Source organism: Nansenia antarctica (genome assembly GCF_963989245.1).
Source record: "Nansenia antarctica genome assembly, chromosome: 5".
Classification (NCBI taxonomy): Eukaryota; Metazoa; Chordata; class Actinopteri; order Argentiniformes; family Microstomatidae; genus Nansenia; species Nansenia antarctica.
In genome coordinates, this window is record NC_137690.1 from 38,465,863 (window position 1) to 38,482,536 (window position 16,674).

Below are 16,674 nucleotides of genomic sequence, written 5' to 3' on the forward strand. Positions count from 1 at the left end.
TGCCGGTTCGCGTTCGGAAGCCTCCGAACGTTGGAACGCGGGCTGGTTCGCCAGACAGCGCCAACGTTCGGAGGTTCCCAAACGCGAACGCGAACCGGCACGGTTCTTTGCCGGTGTCTCAAAGCCCTAACACTCTCTCTCTCTCACACACTCTCTCTCTCTCACACACTCTCTCTCTCTCACACACTCACACTCTCTCTCGCACACACTCTCTCTCTCTCTCTCACACACTTTCTCTCTCTCACACACTCGCTCTCTCACATACACTCGCTCTCACACTCTCACTCACACACACACTCACTCTCACTCTCACTCTGGCCTGGCTCAGCTGTCTACAGGGTTCTCTAACCTAAAACCCACCTGGTTGCCCCTCAGTGTTTCCTCTATATGCGTTAATTCGTGGCGGGCCGCCACTCCGCCACTAATTGATTCAGTTATTATGACCGGAGAAACAGAAAAAAAAGCAGATTGAAGCTAGATTTAGGCCGCATCCAGACCTACATTTCGTTACGATTTAGGGTGTAGTAAATTACAATATGTTACAATGTTGCAATTAACCTCGTCGTTTGTGTTCGCACTGCAATCGAGACTGAATCACTCTCAACAGGCGCGCGGCGCGAGGCAACGCGCTTGCAAAACAGTTTTGTTGGTCCGAATTTAGCGGGACATTTGGATTTCAGGAAATCACTCTCCTCTCTCTCTTCGCCCATCGGCGGTGCCTTTTTTTTTTAACAATATGTTTATTGTTTTTCAGTTTGCAAAATCACATCAAATTGTACAACAATACAAAACACAGCAAACATTTTTCACCCTGTTCTCCCACCCATAACCCCATCCCTAACAATTGAAAAGACACACACAAAAAAGGAAAAAACCTAAACAATAAATAAATGATATAACCTAAAGAATATTAATAATAAGTAGTAATAATAATACAATAAAATAAATTAATATAAAAGGGTGCATTCCTGGTCAATGTACATGACCATAAAGCTACTCTACTCCCTCAGAGCTTGTTCTTGTTGAAGCAAATTACCAACATTAACATTATGCCTTGAGAAATACTTAAAGGGCCTCCATACATCATCAAAAACACTCTGTTTACGTCTAACAATATACGTTATCTTTTCCATCAACATACTTGACGCCATTTCTTTAACCCACATTCCAATTCTTGGTCCATCAACATTTTTCCAATTAAGAGCAATTGTACGTTTTGCTTGTAATAGGAAGGCCTCCAAGATCTCCAGGGACCCGACCCACCCTGGGCACGTACACTTTATCAGGCTGCCCTCGAATAGGAGGTACAGGACCCCGGCCGCTAAGACAAACAGACTGAAGAACTGCTTCTACCACAGGGCCGTCAAGGCCCTGAACACAGCAAAGGCCTAAGTTCTGGGCCCAGGACAGTCCGGACGGATTGTATGGCAGCTAGTGCTGAGGCACAAACATGTACATTTCAAGCCTGCAAACTGTGACACTTTAAAATAACGTGAAAAAATACTTTTGTGCAATATGACAACCCTAGTTGACTATCTGTGCAGTATAGTACAGTGGATTGTGTACATAGCCTTTATTTATGTAAACCAGCTCCTTACCTTCTTGTGATTTTATGGTTTTTCTAAAAAAAAAGTTTTTTTTTTTTTTTCCTTTCCTAATACCAGGGGAGCCACCCCTCCTAAATTTCGTTGTTTGGTACCTGTACTGTAGCAATGACAAATAGTCCATTCCATTCCATTCCATAATATACACATGTCTATGAATCTAATCTCTTTGCTTCGTAAATGTGGATTGGTAGGATATATACCAAGAATAAAAAGCTTGGGATCCAATGGTAATTTCTTTGATAAAATTTGATCAACCATATTAATAACATCCTGCCAAAAGGTATTCACTTTCACACATTCCCATACACAGTGGTACAGTGTCCCTCTTGCCTCATTGCACTTAATACAAGTATCAGGAATGTTGTCATTAAACTTATGCAACTTAACAGGGGTTATGTATGTACGCATCAACCATTTATATTGTATTAGTTTCAAGCTACTGCTGATTATCTGCCTCTGTGCCTCCTTACATGCCTCACTCCAGTCTTCTACAGATATTTCCTCCTCTATGTCTTCCTTCCATAACCTCAGTTTTGATTCTGACGATTCATCAGATCCAGACACAAACAAGTTATACATAGTTGAAATTAAACCTTTCTCATAACAATGTCTTGTGACTGCTAACTCCAATGTGGAAAGGACAGGTATATCTAACGAATGATTTTGTGATGAGGATATAAAGCTCCTAATTTGAAGATATTTGAAAAAAAGATTTTTTTGGAATGTCATATTTGGTTGATATTTCTGCAAAGGACATAAATACTTCCTCCTCACTGTACATGTCTTGTACTTTCCTTAACTCTTTTCCAGCCCATATTCGAAATCCCGTATCACTTGTCCCCGGTTTAAAATTGGCATTACCCCAAATAGGACTGAAACGTGACATGGAAGAGTTTATATTAAAATATTTGCATGTATCAAACCAAACATCAATCATGTTCAATATAATAGGGTTGTCTGTATTTTTCTTCAGGTATTTACGCTCCGCTGAATACAGATATAAGTGCAGTGGTAAGCTTTGTGTAAGAGAACAGGATTCCAAATCCATCCAAGCAGGAGGGCTTCTAGATGAAAAATAAAACATAATGGACCGCAATTGAGCTGCCCAGTAATACCATTGGATGTTTGGGCATTTAAGGCCACCTCTGTCATATGGTAGATAAAGTAAAGTTAGACGCAATCTGGACCGTTTATTTTGCCAAATAAAGTTGGTAAACAATTTCTTGATTCTAGTAAACAAAGATGAGGGAGGGGGCAGGGGGATATTCTGGAACAAATAAAGACATTTAGGGAGTATGTTAATTTTTAGAATATTTATCCTGCCAATCATTGAAATAGGTAAAGATGTCCAACGTTCTACTGATGCTATACTAGCCTCCAAAATTGGGTCATAATTTATCTGCGCAATCCTATTCACCTCAGGGACAATCTTTATTCCCAAATATGTGAAGTTATCTGTAGGGTTGAAAGTAGAGGCATAAACATGGTTACTTTTCCTCTCCGATTCATTAAGTAACATTATAGATGATTTTGAATGATTCCCTTTATACCCGGATATTTTCCCAAAAGTTTCAATAAGACCTAGAAGTGCGGGGACAGAGCTCTGTAGATTCTTTAGAAGCAAAATTACATCATCAGTGAAGAGTGCTATGTTATGTTCTAAATGACCTATACGAATTCCACAGATGTCACTGTGCATCCTCACCGCTATAGCAAATGGTTCTATTGCAAGGACAAAAAGCAATGGAGATAAAGGACTCCCTTGCGGGCAACTTCTAGAGATGTTGAAAGGTTTAGAAATCATACTATTAGTCAAGACTTCTGCAGTAAGCCCAGTACAAAGCAATCTAACCCATTTGCAAAATGTATCTCCAAAGCCAAATCGGGTAAGCACCTCAAACAGATACGGCCACTCAACACGATCGAAGGCCTTCTCTGCATCAAGTGAGAGTAATGCCGTATCTGTCGCCCCCTTCTGGCTGTGCAAAATATTGAGCACTCGTCTGACATTATGAAATCCTTGTCTACCTTGAATAAATCTGTTTTGATCTTCCCCCACCACCCGAGGAAGCAAGCCCTCCAATCGTTTTGCAAGAACTTTACAGAGAATTTTAGTTTCTGAATTTAAAAGACTAATTGGCCTCATGTTTTCACATTTAGTATTTGGTTTTCCTGGTTTTGGAAGTAATGTGATTAGGGCGCCCCTCATGGATGTGGGGAGAAGACCATTCTCGAAGGATTCCTGAAACATCTCCATAAGAGGTGAAAGTAATTTGGATTTAAATTTTTTATAAATATCTATAGGGATACCATCTGGACCCGCTGATTTTCCAGCTTGCATACAGCCAATCGCTTCAACAATTTCCAACTTTGTAAAAGGTCTGTCTAATGCTCTACTTTCCTCTTCAGAGATTCTGGGAATATTAAGGTTGTTTAGGAATTGCGTCTGCATATCCAGGTTAGAAGAGCACTCAGAGCTATACAATTTCCCATAGAAGACTCTGAAGGCCTCATTAATCTCTGTAGGGTCCACTATAGTTTTACCGTTTGGAGCTTCAATACTGTTGATAGACCTCTCTGTTTGTTGTTGTTTAATACGCCATGCTAGGAGTCTTCCGGGCTTTTCCCCCTGGTCATAGTAGGACTGCTTGAGTCTCAGTAAATCGGCAGCTGCTTTATTAGCTGACAATTCATTATATTGTGATCTAAGTAGGAGTAATTTTGTATGTTTGTCTATAGAGATATGTTTGTTATGGTAGATATCCATTTCAATTTTTTTAATTTCCTCATCTAATGTCTTCATTTCAAGTTGTGCCTTCTTTTTCTTTGAACTAGTAAAAGAAATGATTTGACCCCTAATGAAGGCCTTGAATGCCTCCCATCTCGTGCTAGCAGATGTTTGGGAAGTGTTACATTCAAAATACAAATCAATTTGTTCATCTAAAAAAATCGATGAATGTGGGGTCCATAAGCCATCCCGACTGAAAGCGCCATCTTGGGGGATCACTCACTAATTTAGTATCTTTATAAGTCAAGGATACGGCTGCATGGTCAGATAAAACTATGCTGCTATAATGACATTCATCAATTTTGGAAAGAAGTAGGGCTGAAACCAAAAAGTAGTCTATACGTGAATGAGTTTTATAAGTGCTGGAATAGCAGGAATATTCTATTGCATTTGGTCTACCATGTCTCCAAATATCCAATAAATTCAATTCTTTCATAAAATGTTGTATTGTCTTTCTCGACCTGATATGAGTATCATCTAAACCAGTTGATCTGTCTATTAATGAATCCAACGTGCAATTAAAGTCGCCACCTATTATGTATCGCCCAGGGAGATTTGAAATAGTCAGAAATAAATGATCATAGAATTTAGGGTCATCGTCATTGGGACCGTACACATTTATCAAATGTATACTTTCGGACAATAAAGTGCCCTGGACCATGATATATCTACCTGCAGGGTCCTTAACTATATTTTGAATCTGTAGTGGGACAGATTTATGGATCAGTATCATAACCCCTCTAGCATGAGTGGTATAGGAAGCAGACAGCACCTGACCCTGCCATCTGTTTCTTATTTTAGAAACATCCTCACTCAGCAGATGAGTTTCTTGTAAAAAAACGACCTTTGATTTCAAGAGTTTTATTCTGCTCATCACTTGCTTCACCTTTGTAAGTTTGTTCAGACCCCTACAGTTCCATGAGGTAAATTTTACCTTACAACTATCAGACATTGATTACAGTAGTACAATGTATCTTTAACAATCGCTTTGATAGAATGCACTGACAAACCACACCCACATATAAAAACAAAACAAAACAAACCAAAAAACACCCCGAATCCCATGTGAACTTAAAGCCCATGACATGTCCTCTGGACATCCCCCCCCTCCCCTCCCACTCTATAACTACCGCTTATAGCCAAAGCGAGTCTCTCTCTAGCTTTAAGTTATTCTCTTCAGCTCTGACTAGCTTTTTTACAAAGTACTAACCACTTAAACGTAAGTATGTAATCATGAACTATGCAACATTTGCAACCTGTAGCCTACATAGGCAACCGCCACTGTGTTAAACGTCTGCACACAACAAATAGGCCTATACTCACATACCTGGGACCCACGTCGTTCGAGGGATGAAGAAAGCATTAGTAGAAATAGAAATCAAATACAAATCAAATATAGCCTGAAACCATTGTCCACATCAAATCCGTGATGAGTTGAAAGTCCCAAGTAAATAAATGTCATTTCGGCTCTGTCCAGTGCCTGGGTGCAACCATATAAACTAAATGTTATTTCAGCTGTCCAGTGCTTGGATGCAAAAACGTGGATGCCCTTGTCTCGAAGCCTCTTCCGCACGTCATCGTAGCTGCGCTGCATGCCGTGCACACCAGCGGAGAGGTCCTGATAAAAACGCACTTGCTCCTTGTTGTAAAGGACCTTTCCTTTGATTCTGGCTGCCTTCAATGCTCGTTCCTTGTCCTTAAAGTTCAAGAACCTCATAATAAATGTCCTTGGACGTGTCGTGTTCGAGTCGTTGTTTGGTGGAGCGCCGATTCTATGAGCCCGTTCAATTACCAAGGCAGCTCGTGGGTCCAACCCCAGAGCCTCCGGTAACCATTTTTCCAAAAATGCGACTGCATCCTGGCCCACTGCCTTCTCCGGTAAACCCACCACTCTCACGTTGTTTCGACGGCTTCTGCATTCCAAGTCGTCCACTTTGTTGGTAAGGCTTTTGACGGTGCTTTCCAATGCGCTGACTTTGGATGTTAGCCCGTTGACGCTGTCTTCTGCGTCGGAAATCCGTTGTTCCGCTTGTGCTACGCGCCCTGTGCATTCTTCTACCTGTTTCCTTACATCCGCAATGGTTGCTTGCACAACATCAATTTTCTTATAAAGACCACTTTTCAAGGACAGTATGGCTTTCATGATATCTTGATTGCTACTCCTGTCTGGGTCCAATACCTCGCCATCTCCCTCATCGGGGTCATCCTCCATGTCAGCCATGACAGTGCTCGTTCCTTCATTCTCCGTCGAATGTTTGTCGTCAAGTCGTGGTTCCTTTTTATCTTTTTTGACACTTTTTCGTGACATTTTGATTCCCAGTACTCTTACAAACGTGTTGCTTGACTTTAAATAATAATAATCTGATTAGTATTGTAGGATTAATTACATGCTAGCAGCAGAGCTCAAACGCCGTGACCTCCTAGTACCACGCCATAACCGGAAGTCATCGCCGGTGCCTTTAATCCCGTATCCTAATCGAAAATGCAACATCATCAGCAACGACTGTGGGTTTTTGCATTTACTGCTGTTCTCTGGTTCATGTTCTTATACCAGTGCTCAGTATACAAGTATTTTAATGAACATTCGTAATGTAGTCTCTGATGTTCATGATCAACTAAATCAGCCTATTTTGTGAAACAAATAATGTTCCCGCTAATGGGTTAACCGAGCAGCCTCGCACCTAACGCTAGCTTCGAACTATTCATAGCATAAACGTTGGTAAATGTCATAAACGACACAGTATTGGCAGGGGGAAAGAAGGGGAGTAGAATTTTTATTGACAACGGATTTACATGCTGGAAAAACATGCAGCTAAAATTCAGGGAACATTTGGACAATAAGAGACACAAGGTGTGGTCGCATGGTCTAATTACAGGGCAAAATGCGCGGGGCAAAAATAATCTATTGCCTCTAAAATCATCACGAACAGAACGGCGGAGGTACGGGTAAACAGGGTTCATGTCGCTGTCATTAAAGGTAAGAATTGGTTTTCTTTAACTCAGCTGATGCATTACCTTGCTGTTGGTTGTTTACCGAATCTGTCACACTGTGATTTTACTTGTGTAAACAGTTAGTGAGTAACGTTAGTCGGTTTTGTGCGTGTACTCTCCTGTAGGCCTACTTCGTATTGATGAGCTGATGATCTTTCATTGTGTGTGTGTGTGTACGTAAGTTTATATTCTACGGATGTTGTTCAGTGCTGTATGCGCGTTCCCGGTTCCATGTGTACTCTACTCTTGTGTACTTCATATTCGATGAGCTGATTATCTCTCGTGTACTTCATATTCGATGAGCTGATGATCTTTCTGCGTGTGTCAGTGTCTTGGGCGTATCTGTCAGTCACATGTATATTATACGGCAACCGATGTTCAGTGCTGTATGCGCGTTCCGCATGTTCTGCTGCAGCTGTAGGATATCTTGGTATTTGATCACCTTCTATATAAAATCACCTGCTCGGCTTTAATGACTTAACCTCTATTTAAAAAATAATAATATGTTTGCCACCCTCTAGTTTTTGGTGAAATGACGTCTTTGTTTTGAGCGCCAGTGCGCGTTTCATGCCCGTGCACGCGAAAAAAATGCGAAAACTCACCACCCCGCCACTAATGTGAAAAATCCTGGAGGAAACACTGCCCCTGCAGGGTACCACGGCTCCAACAACAGGCTTGTTGACATGTTCAGCCTGTCATTCACAGCACTAAGGCAGATATGATACAACTTACAAGCTTAACTAGTATATATCTATAAAAACAACAAACGAAACAACAACAACTGTTTAATAGATAGCTTACCTGCGTTGCGGTCGCTGCCGTCTCCAAACAGGTCAGCAGAGCTGATGGACGTGCTGCCAGACATGGTGTCTAGACGCGACTTGGCCTCGTACTGGGAACACACCATCATCACATTACACACACACACCAACATCATCACATCACACACATCATACTGGCAACATACTGGCAACACACACCAACATCATCACATTACACACACACACTAACATAATCACATCACACACATCACACTGGGAACACACCATCATCATCACATTACACACACATCAACATCATCACATTACACACACACACACACCAACATCATCACATCACACACATCATACTGGGAACACACCATCATCATCACATTACACACACACACACATCAACTTCATCACATTACACACACACACACACACACACACTAACAACATCACTAGGGCTGCAACTAACGATTATTTTGATAATCGATTAATCTGCCGATTATTTTTTCGAAACGGGAAAAAAAGATTTAAAACAAAATTTTGCTTTTTTTAATTTTTATTTTATTAAAAAAGATTTATTTTGCACATTTTATTTTATGTTTTCTAAATCAGCCAGGCCTATACATATACATGTGCAAAATGAATAAGTATTAATAAAAAATAAAAAATAATATAAATAAAAAAGGCTTTGCTACATCAAATAGGTTTAACAACAGGCCATGGACTATGGCGGTAGATTGTTTCAATAAAGTAGTTGAACTCTAGCTCAATACATGCATTGTTTTAGGTAATAACTTTGCTTAATGTAAAGGTCAGTAACCCAAAGTGCAATATAGGCTACAGTACAAGACACTAATGTTTTTATATAACAGATATGCTCCAAAACAATGCAATGTGTCCTCTCACCCCATACAATAGGCTAGGCGACAGTCAGTGCCTCACTCTAACTCACGGGTAGCTTGGTAGGCTACCACTAGCTAGCCTTTAGCTTATCACCTCTGCTCTACCACTGACGTTAGCCAGCTAGCTAAATACACTTGTCATGCAATATTGAATTCATGAATGCGAGCAAACACTCACTGGCTATCGCATTACATTACAGTCATTTAGCTGACGCTTCGCCAGAACTCACACTAACGCATTTGCATGGAGAGCAGGAGACCATGGAAGGGCTGAGCCCAGCAGGACTTATATAATAAAACAATAGGAAGTTAGCTGTAACCCTCCTCTATAAAAACATAGTTAGTGTAACCCTCCTCTATAGAAACATAGTTAGTGTAACCCTCCTCTATAGAAACATAGTTAGTGTAACCCTCCTCTATAGAAACATAGTTAGTGCTCTGGTTCTCAGCACAGCTACGCAGACTACAGCTGGACGAGCAGCGTAGTGACAGTCAGCTAGCGGCAGCAGCGAGCTAACCCTGCTAGCTAACTCACTAGCATGTCCTGACAGCAGACAGCAGACAGCTTCACTCTCAAGGCTTTTGAGTAGCATGATTTAAATGTAGCCGCCGCGCCGGTGTAGGTACCGGATTTTCCCACTTTTCCGGTTCCGGTCATAGGTTCTGCCCTTTCCGGCCATAGGTAGCGCTATGATTCGCTATGATTCGCGATGCCTACACCGGCCGCAAGACAGCGTGGCGTGCGTCAACAGGAAGTAGGTTTGTTATGGAAACAAACCCCCCCCCCCAAAAAAAAGAAAAAAAGAAGACGAATCGATAATGGCATTCGTCGCCAACGAATTTCGTTATCGATTTTTTTTTATTTTTTACTTTCTTTTATTGAGATGTTACAGATATACAAAAATAATACTTTTCAGTTTTGGTTTGTTTTTACACAAAACACAAACATGTCCCAACCCTCCCCCCCCCCCCCCCCACAAAATCCCAAGTGGTGCATCCCAGGACGAAGGATATAAATAAACAATAAATAATAATAATAACAGTGGTGATAGGTAATGAAGACAGTACAGGTAAGTAATCAAAGAGATAAAGAGAAATAAAGTGCAATTCATTTGTAAGTGAGGATAGATGAGATGGTCGTGTTGGTCTGTGATACCATGTCTGTTATGATTGTAATATGTCCCTCTCTAGAACGAGATGATGTATCTCTAGGGGTTTATCCTGATAAATAGATTCACAACATATGTGTGGTGGCCTGGGAAAACCCTTCACATGGTGGCATTTTGACATTTTCATTTTTTAATATTTCCATAAATTAGAAGTTCTCAGCTATTCATAACTGGTTGAATGACTGAGATAGCCCTTTATGAGCATTTTAATGTAGCATATCAAAAAAAGTGAAAGGGGAGAAATCTTCCCCTTTCTCCTCCGGGTCGGGGGAGGAGCCTATGCAGATCGGCCGGTCTCGTTTGTCTGCTTGTGATGCGGTGGTAGTCTGCTCGCCTCGTCGGTATGCGAGGGACAGATCCATTTGTGTGTCTTCTAGTTAAGATTTTATTACTTTATGCTTATTGTGAGCATCAGTAAACTGGCAATAACACAGGTGGAAGTATCGTCTCTCCTTTCGCTCATGTGTGCGTGCGTTGCTTAACTGAGAATGAGACACGTTCAACGTGATGTTGTTTCGCTAGCAAACTACCCGCCACAAAAACATCAAAATAAGTACTTTCTCTTTTGTTTTCTTAAAATGTTTATTCACCATAATGTAGTATGGAGTTCAAAGTACTAGAATACCACATAATATCAAAATCGCCAAAATCGCGATTTCCATCTATATTTGCTCTTTGCCACGAACGAACGCCAGCGACATCCGACGGGTTTTCCCAGGCCACCACACATATGTCATCACTCAGCATCCAGCGCACTTGCATTGTCAGGGAGGGTTTTTAGTTTGTTGAAATAGGATATTATTGGGTTCCAGGTGAAATAAAAGCGGTCTTTGGACCCCTTAAGTGTATATTTAATCTTTTCAAGTTTCAAGTGAAGCATAAGGTCAGTCAACCATAAGGAGGAATTCGGTGGTTTGGGGGATTTCCAACAAAGCAAAATCCTCCGTCGAGCAAGTAGAGTGGCAAATGCCACAATGTCTTTATGCTTGTTAATAATCTGTTGGTCAGTTGGCGCTATGCCAAAGATAGCTGAGTAGGCGTTAGGTTGCAGGTTCAGATCTAGTGCCTGTGAGAGGGTCCTGAAAACTGCTGACCAATAATCAAATAATAAGGGACATGACCAAAACATGTGTGTTAGCGTTGCCGGAGCGTTATGACATCTGCTACAATTCTCATCCACGTCAGGATAGATTCTGGCTAGCCTAGATTTGGAAAGGTGAATTCGGTGCAGGACCTTAAATTGGATTACGCCTAGTCTAGCACATGATGTGCTCCCGTTAACTCTCGTCAGAGCCTCAGTCCAGGAGTCATCGGGTATTACGTCCCCTAGCTCCTCCTGCCATTTCTCTTTAATTTTGTGGAGGGAAGTGTCTCCGAGGGATGATATGCTAGAGTAAATACTTGAAATTAGGCCTTTTAGATTGGGAGGAATTTGGAGGATATCATCTATAGCAGAAGGTTGTGGTGCATTTGGGAAGTTTGGATCCAAACTTTTAATGAAATGTCGGACCTGGAGGTATCAAAAATAACTTGAGCGGGGAAGGTTGAATTTTTGAGAGAGGTGATTAAAGGTCGAGAAGACGCCCTCAGTATAGAGATCTTTAAATTTGGAGAGACCGAGTCTTTTCCATAAGGCGAAAGCATTGTCTATTCTGGCGGGGACAAAAAGGTGGTTATTGCAGATAGGGGCTAGGTTGGAGAAATCTTTTAAACCAAAGTGGCGTCGAAATTGTGACCATATTCGTAATGTATTAACAACAACAGGGTTAGAGGTGTAGTGTGGGGCAGATAGAGGGAGTTTGGAGGTAATCAAGGCGGAGAGGGATGTTGGAAGACATGACTCATTTTCTATTTCGCACCAAGACGGCTGTGGTGAATGGACCCAGTATATGATTTTCTGAATATTGGCAGCCCAGTGATAATAAAGCAAATTTGGTAGGCCCAGTCCGCCCTGGGACCGATGTCGCTGTAGAAGTCTTTTCTGTATTCTAGGGACTTTACCCCCCCAAATGAAAGATGATATGGACTTATCTATGGACGAGAAGAAGGACTTTGGGAGGAATATAGGGAGACATTGGAAAAGGTAGAGGAATCGGGGTAGAACGTTCATCTTAATACAGTTGATCTTCCCTGCCAGTGATAAATTAATGGACCTCCATTTCTGTAAATCATCTTTTAATTTATTAACAAGGGGCGTGAAGTTTTTTTCATGTAGTTTAGAGAAGGACCGTGTAATATTAATTCCCAAATATTTGAAGCCAGATTTAGACAAATGGAAGGGCAAGTCACATTGTGGGATTGCGAGAGCTAGGTTGTTCACTGGAAAACATTCGCTCTTAGTGAGGTTGATCTTGTATCCCGAAAAGCTACCAAATCTATGCAGCATCTGAACTATATGGGAAATGCATTGCACCGGGTCAGATACATACAACAGTAAGTCGTCGGCATATAGCGCCACCTTGTGTTCCTTCCCCCATCTAGAAATTCCATTTATTATTGGAGAAGATTTTAACATGATAGACAGAGGTTCGATGGCGAATGAGAATAGGAGTGGGCTCAGCGGGCACCCCTGGCGTGTCCCTCTCGACAATGAGAAAAATGTGGAGCGTTTCCCGTTCGTAACTACCGATGCCTTAGGAGATGAGTATAGTAGTCTGATCCATGCAATAAAAGTGGGTCCAAAGCCAAAAGCTTTCAGACATTCAAATAAGTACGCCCACTCCACTCTGTCAAAAGCCTTCTCCGCATCCAGGGAGATAACCACCTCAGGTACCTCCTCGGACGTAGGAGAATGTACGACATTTAGAAGGTTTCGGATGTTAGAGAATGAGTGGCGGCCCAGCATGAAGCCAGTTTGATCAGGGGAGATCACCTCGTCTGTGACGGACTCTAGACGCCGGGCGAGTGCTTTAGCTAATATCTTGACATCGCTGTTGAGCAGCGAGATGGGGCGATGTGAACCACACTCCGTTCTGTCTTTCCCTGGTTTCGGTAAAAGGGTTATGAATGCCTCTGTTAGCGTCTGTGGCAGGGCCTCATTATCCATTGAGTCATTGAACATTTCTAAGATGAGCGGAGTTAATTTGGTTGAGAATTTTTTGTAGAATTCGATGGGGTATCCATCAGGGCCCGGGGCCTTACTACTTTGCATAGCTGTGATTGCATTATAAATGTCGGTGTCTTGGAAGGGTAGTTCAAGTTCTGCTTTATGAACAGGGTTGATAACAGGGGCATTTAAATTTGTGAAGAAATGTTGCATATTGGTATCATCATTGGGTGCCTCAGAAGTGTACAATTTGGAATAAAATGCCCTAAAAGTCTCATTGATTTCGAGGGGGTCAGTTGTAAGCTCCCCATTTTCTCTTTTAATTTGTGGAATCTGTTGGTCAGAGGATTTACATTTTAATTGATGCGCTAACATTCTACCAGCCTTTTCCACATGTTCATAAACAAAGCCTCGTGATTTCAGCAACATACGTTCTGTCTTATCGGATGTTAATAACTCGTATTTGGCTTTGAGATTCAGCTTATTTTTGTAAAGCTCCGGGGTGGGAGAGTCAGAGTATTGATGATCTATGTCAATCATTGAGTTGAGAAGTTGCTCCTGTTCTTGCCTCCTAGCTTTGTTCAGCCTAGATGTGTATGCAATAATGTCCCCCCTTATTACTACTTTAAGGGTCTGCCAGAGCAGGGAGGGAGAAACAGCGTCGTCCCTATTGGTTTCCAAGAAATTGTCTATGGCAGTTGAAATCATTTGGCAGAATTCTTTATCTGTTAGTAGTGTGGTATCAAGTCTCCATGGTGCGCGGTCAGAGTAGTTAAGTGGGAAGGACAGATCCAATAGTACTGGGGCATGGTCAGATTCAATTATGGTTGAATATTCTACGTTTTTGACAAAGGGAAGTAGTGTTCTGTCTATAAAGAAGTAATCAATTCTGCTATACGAATGGTGGACGTGTGAAAAAAACGAGAATGTTTTATCGTGAGGGAATTGGAAGCGCCATGGATCGACACATCCAATTTGGTCCATGAACGCTGACAACATTTTAGCCATCTTGGAGGGTTTCTTTGATTTTGGGTTGGAACGGTCTAAGGAAGGATTAATCATGCAGTTTAGATCGCCACCAAAAATAAGGCAGCGTGAGTTTAGGTCAGGTATAGATGAAATGACCTTTTCCATGAATTTCTCGTCGTCCCAATTGGGTGCATACACATTGACCAAAACTACAGGTTTATGGTAGAGGGACCCTGAGACAATGATAAAACGGCCGTGTGGGTCAGATATAATATCAGTGGCGTTGAATAGTGTTTTCTTGTGGATTAGGATCGCTGTGCCACGTGATCTAGAATTAAAGTCTGAATGAAAGATTTGGCCAACCCCTGATTTTTTAAGTCTACTATGATCTCTAACCATCAAATGTGTTTCTTGTAAGAAAGCAATTTCCCACTTTAAAAGTTTAAGATGTGCAAATATTCTGGTCCGTTTAACAGGTCCATTCAAACCTTTAACATTCCATGAAATAAATCTTGTATTCGCCCCCCCTGCAGTCTGACTACTATTCTGTGTCCTGTTCATAATCTATGAAATTTGTTGGTAATACATATAAAGAAATATATGTTCTGCCATATCACAGCCCAGCACTTACTGGAAAAAACACGTATAGCAAGTAAAAAGGTACCTCCACTTATAAATGTATAGTAAAATGTTGAAAACAAACAATTAAAACTGCAAAAATGACCAGGGATGCACACACCCAATACCCTATTAACCCAAACAAAATCCCAGATTACCCTAGATAACAATACAACATAGAAAAAAATAATATAAACATTGCCTATGTTTGCCTCCCCAATTGAGGCAAACTGCAGGCTCACCAAATCTTCGTTGGTCTTCCGCGAGTGTAGGCCTAATCCCATTAACCCTATTTTCACGAGGAACTCCCGATCAATTTGTATAGGTAGTAACATCACTACAAAAACATATAGTAAATATGTCGAAAGAGGGAGAACGGATAAAATAATAGAAACAGATCTGTATATATAGGCAGTATTAAACATAGCAATAATATAATTACTACAATACAATGTAGCCTTCCATATACTATACAACCATAATACCACTACATAAAATAAGATAAATGACCCAGCACATTGACAAATGTAAATTTACATGTTGGGGTAATAGTTGTTTCGTTAGTGTCAGTCCAAAGGCGAACATTAACACGTAAACAACTTTAAACCAAACGAATCCCAACGCGTACACCGCAAAAAAAAAGGCAGGGAAAAGAACAATATACCACTACACGGCTGATGTGTACAGCCAGAATGACTCGAAACAATACAAACCCGTTCAAACCAAACGATTTCCAACGTGCACATTGCAGGAAAAAAGGCAGGGGAAATAATAATAATGTACCTGGCAGCGGGGACCCATTTCAGACAGTAATAGCGAGACTGTGTTAAGTCCCGTTCGGCAAACACGCATGCATGGGTCCTTTTACTCAATACGAATGCCTCCAGACATCACTCCTTATCTACCCGACGTTTGTAAAACTCCTGGGCATCTTCAGGTGAGTCGAATGTGAAAGTTTGTGACTCGAAGGTTACCACCAGACGTGCGGGGTGCATCAGACGGAACCGGACTCCCTTCTGGTAGAGTGCCTGTTTGACGCCGTTGTAAGCGGTGCGTTTCCTCGCCAGTGCGGAGCTTAAGTCGCGGTAAAACCTCAGATGGGACCCCCGGAACTGCACCTCATGGCTCCTGGACCACCGCAGGGCTGCCTCTTTTTGCTGAAAGCGAAGAAAGCGCACGATGAACGGTCTCGCTGGTTTCCCGTCCCGTTTTGGGGCAAGTGATCGATGGGCTCTTTCCAGCTCAGGCGGCTCGGTGAACACATCAGGACCCATGCAGTCTACCAGGAGCTCAGAGATGAACTTAACCGGGTCCTTGCCGTTCTCGCTGCCCTCCGGGATGTTCACTATCCTCAAGTTGGATCTGCGTGACCTGTTTTCGATGTCGTCTACATGGTCCAGCAAGACTTGATTCTGGGTCTGGAGAGTTTTGATTGTAGCTTCAGCCGTGGTCAGTCGTTCAAAGTTCTCTCCGGCGATAGTCTCTGTAGCTATGAGGCGGGCTTGGAATGAGCCGACCGTGTCCCGGAGGGCATCCACAGCAGTTTCAAGAGGCTTTAAGGATACTTGGATAAGCTGAGAGACATCTTCCTTCAGTCCGGCTCTCTGCTTCGCCAGCTCGGCCACCAGCTGCGTCATGGAGATGTTGTCAGCAGCAGGTAGGCTACCTTTAGCACCGTTGCTATTCTCCTGGGCTGCAGCCATGGTCGCTAGTTTGCTTGCTATGCTAATGTTAGCTCGTGTTGCCGCGGGGGTCTGTGCGCTGGGTTTCTTAGTAGTTTATGAGTTGCTCATTTTGACATCAAAAGGTGCCTA

At 41.9% G+C, this 16,674-nt stretch overlaps 1 protein-coding gene across 1 annotated transcript in view; it reads right to left on the reverse strand.

Annotated features, from left to right (window-relative positions):
• arfgap2 (ADP-ribosylation factor GTPase activating protein 2) overlaps positions 1 to 16,674 on the reverse strand; it is a gene marked incomplete at its 3' end in the record, with an annotated part of 54,812 nt that overhangs the window by 5,387 nt on the left and 32,751 nt on the right. Inside the window, exon 15 of the mRNA XM_080531611.1 lies at positions 8,188 to 8,278. Coding sequence (XP_080387737.1) covers positions 8,188 to 8,278 — 91 coding nt within the window. The remainder of the gene's footprint in view (positions 1 to 8,187; positions 8,279 to 16,674) is intronic.